Source organism: Montipora foliosa, chromosome 1 (genome assembly GCF_036669935.1).
Source record: "Montipora foliosa isolate CH-2021 chromosome 1, ASM3666993v2, whole genome shotgun sequence".
Classification (NCBI taxonomy): domain Eukaryota; kingdom Metazoa; phylum Cnidaria; class Anthozoa; order Scleractinia; family Acroporidae; genus Montipora; species Montipora foliosa.
The window spans coordinates 14,937,571-14,940,070 of record NC_090869.1 but is presented as its reverse complement, the minus strand read 5'-3'; the positions used below and the strand labels follow the sequence as shown (position 1 = coordinate 14,940,070).

Sequence of the window (2,500 nt, the reverse complement as noted above, 5' to 3'; positions counted from 1 at the left end):
GGATGTAATGGGAAACCTTAATAGATTAAAGATGTAGATGTAGATGCAGATAGAAGTAATCCTTGCACTTATGTGGACAATTTAAGTAAATGGACGCCTGTAAAATTCAGGTGGTTTCGACGGGATTTGAACCCATGACTTCTGCGACGCAGGTGCAATGCTCTACCAACTGAGCTTTGAAGCCACTCGGTTGTGAGCAGGTCAATTTTTTAGGCTTATGTGTTCCTGTGAAAGGACTGATGAATGAAATAAATGTGTGTATTTGAAGTGCAGATTATAGACGAAAGGTGGAAGTCATCCTCGCTCATAGTTCTTGCTTAAGCATTCCACTAGTGCTGCCTGAATTTTTCAGGTGTCTATAAAGTGAAAATAGCACTCTTTTCAATTGACGTCACAATCTAGCGCCCAAAGCATTATGGGATGAATGTGCAGACAAAGACAGACATTTTAGCATTGTCTGTCCACATTTCAATCCCACAATGCTTTGCAATAATCTGTTTTTATCACAAATTCAAATGCAAATTCACTCATTTATTTAATGCATCAGTCCTTTCACGAGAACACATCAGCCCAACAATTTGACCTGCTCCCAACTGAGTGGCCTTATTTCAAATAATAATTGGCTGCCATTTTAGTATTCTTTTGTTTGCTTGTAAGCCTTCTTCTTAAACTTAAAATTCAAAAGAATATTATTGAACCTTGAACGAAGCAATAAGGGCTAATTTGCAAGCAAACAAAAGAATACTAAAATGGTGGCCACTTTGGAATCACCTCCATCATTGGACTGTTCCCACAAGGAAATAGCTGTTGTGATCATACACAGTAAATTAATTAAAGTGGATAAGTCAGTAAGAAAAGTGAGATAGGAAGCGGTGCAATACTCATTCCCATCATAATAATAATTTTAATTTTCAAACGAAGAAAATGCTGTTGTTAAAAAAAGGTATTAGCTGAGAACAAAACAGGATGATAACAGTAACGTTTCTATAAAAAACTGCAACTGCAACTGCAAAAGGTATGGAGCAGTTGATATCATTTCCATCCAAACTGAAAAACAAATTAAAGGGGGTAAATAAAAAGGTATTAGCTGAGAGAAAAACAGGATGATAAGCTGAGAACAAAACAGGATGATAACAGTAAATTTTCTATAAAACTGCAACTGCAAAAGGTATGGAGCAGTTGATATCATTTCCATCCAAACTGAAAAAGAAATTAAAGGGTGTACATATTTGTTCTAAGCCTTGGAAACAATGGCTGCTCTTGAATACTGTACATGTTAAAGCGTCAATAAATATCACTGATTAGAATGAATTCCTCTTCCATGCCATTTGCACAACTTACAATAATGTTATTAATCCTCTATGCTCTCCCAAGTTTCAATGAAAAATCAATCAATTGTAGAAGGAAGCCTTCATTGGGTAAAATTTCGCGTTTGCTCCGCACAAGTTTAACAGCATCTGTAAGTTGCATCTCTTGATCTCTCACTAAATATGCCAAAACAAGTGAAGCTGAACGGCTAACACCCTCTCGGCAGTGAACAAAGATCCTGCCATCAAGCTTGCCAGATTTTTTGGTTCCAACAGCTTTTCCAATAAAATCACATGCCTCATCAAAGTAGCGATTTAACTTGAATTGGAATGAATCCCTAGCAGGAACACCATGGAAAATGATTCCAGATTCACTGTAGTCTTCTGGCCCAGTATTAACATGGCAAAATTTCGTTCCTTGAGCTGCGTTCAGCAAGTGGGTGATTCCGAGGGTTTGAAGTTGCTTTTCATTCAATGCACTTGAACTGAAACAGCCAAATGGGATAAAATAGCACCCTAATGCATGGCCTTTCTTGAAATCAAAATTGAGCTTACAACATGAAGGCAGAATAATAATAATTGTAATTATTTTTGGATGTTGAGGCCATAGAAACCACCCTATTGTATATTGGGAGTAGGGTACCTGAAAATCTCATGTGTTTAACTTTCACGTCATTGGTGACTTCATAATTGAACAATACTAAAACAGTCCTAACTTAAGGCATATAAAACACTGCCCTGGGATGGTTTTCAACTCTTTGATGCGCATCAATCAAGGCTGGAGGTGCTTCAGGAGCTTAATAGGAGTCCGCTAGCATAGGGTCTGGATGAGGTGTGGGAAAACATAAATTTACTAATAAAGTTAAGAAAAAAAAAGGATTTTTGTTCTTTATTTGACATTCAGCACCAAGGTGGTCATTGGGTCACACAACAGTGTAAGCTCTAACCGCAGTGTAGCCTTTACAAATGCCATGTAATACCACAATATCCCAAATACAGTACTGTTCTTTGTGGGTTCTTTTATTATTAACGTATCTGAAAAAGTTAAGGTCCGAGAAGTCTCGTGTGAAGAGACCCACATTTTGCAATTTTCATATCAAAGCAGCACTTTCTCCTCACTTATTTTAAGGGGGTGGACAAAACACTGACCCCAGTCTGGACATAGATTACCCGGATGATGGACTACCCAAATG

General features: G+C 37.6%; 1 protein-coding gene across 2 annotated transcripts in view; it reads right to left on the bottom strand.

The window, feature by feature from the left end:
- Nucleotides 1–1,208: 1,208 nt before the first annotated feature.
- LOC137990844 (dual specificity protein phosphatase 3-like) overlaps nucleotides 1,209–2,500 on the bottom strand; it is a 5,795-nt gene continuing 4,503 nt past the window's right edge. Inside the window, exon 2 of one of the 2 annotated variants that reach the window (XM_068835955.1) lies at nucleotides 1,209–1,792. In XM_068835955.1, the coding sequence (XP_068692056.1) occupies nucleotides 1,360–1,792 (433 nt within the window). In that variant the 3' untranslated portion in view covers nucleotides 1,209–1,359. The remainder of the gene's footprint in view (nucleotides 1,793–2,500) is intronic. The other variant, XR_011121568.1, reaches the window with a different exon arrangement.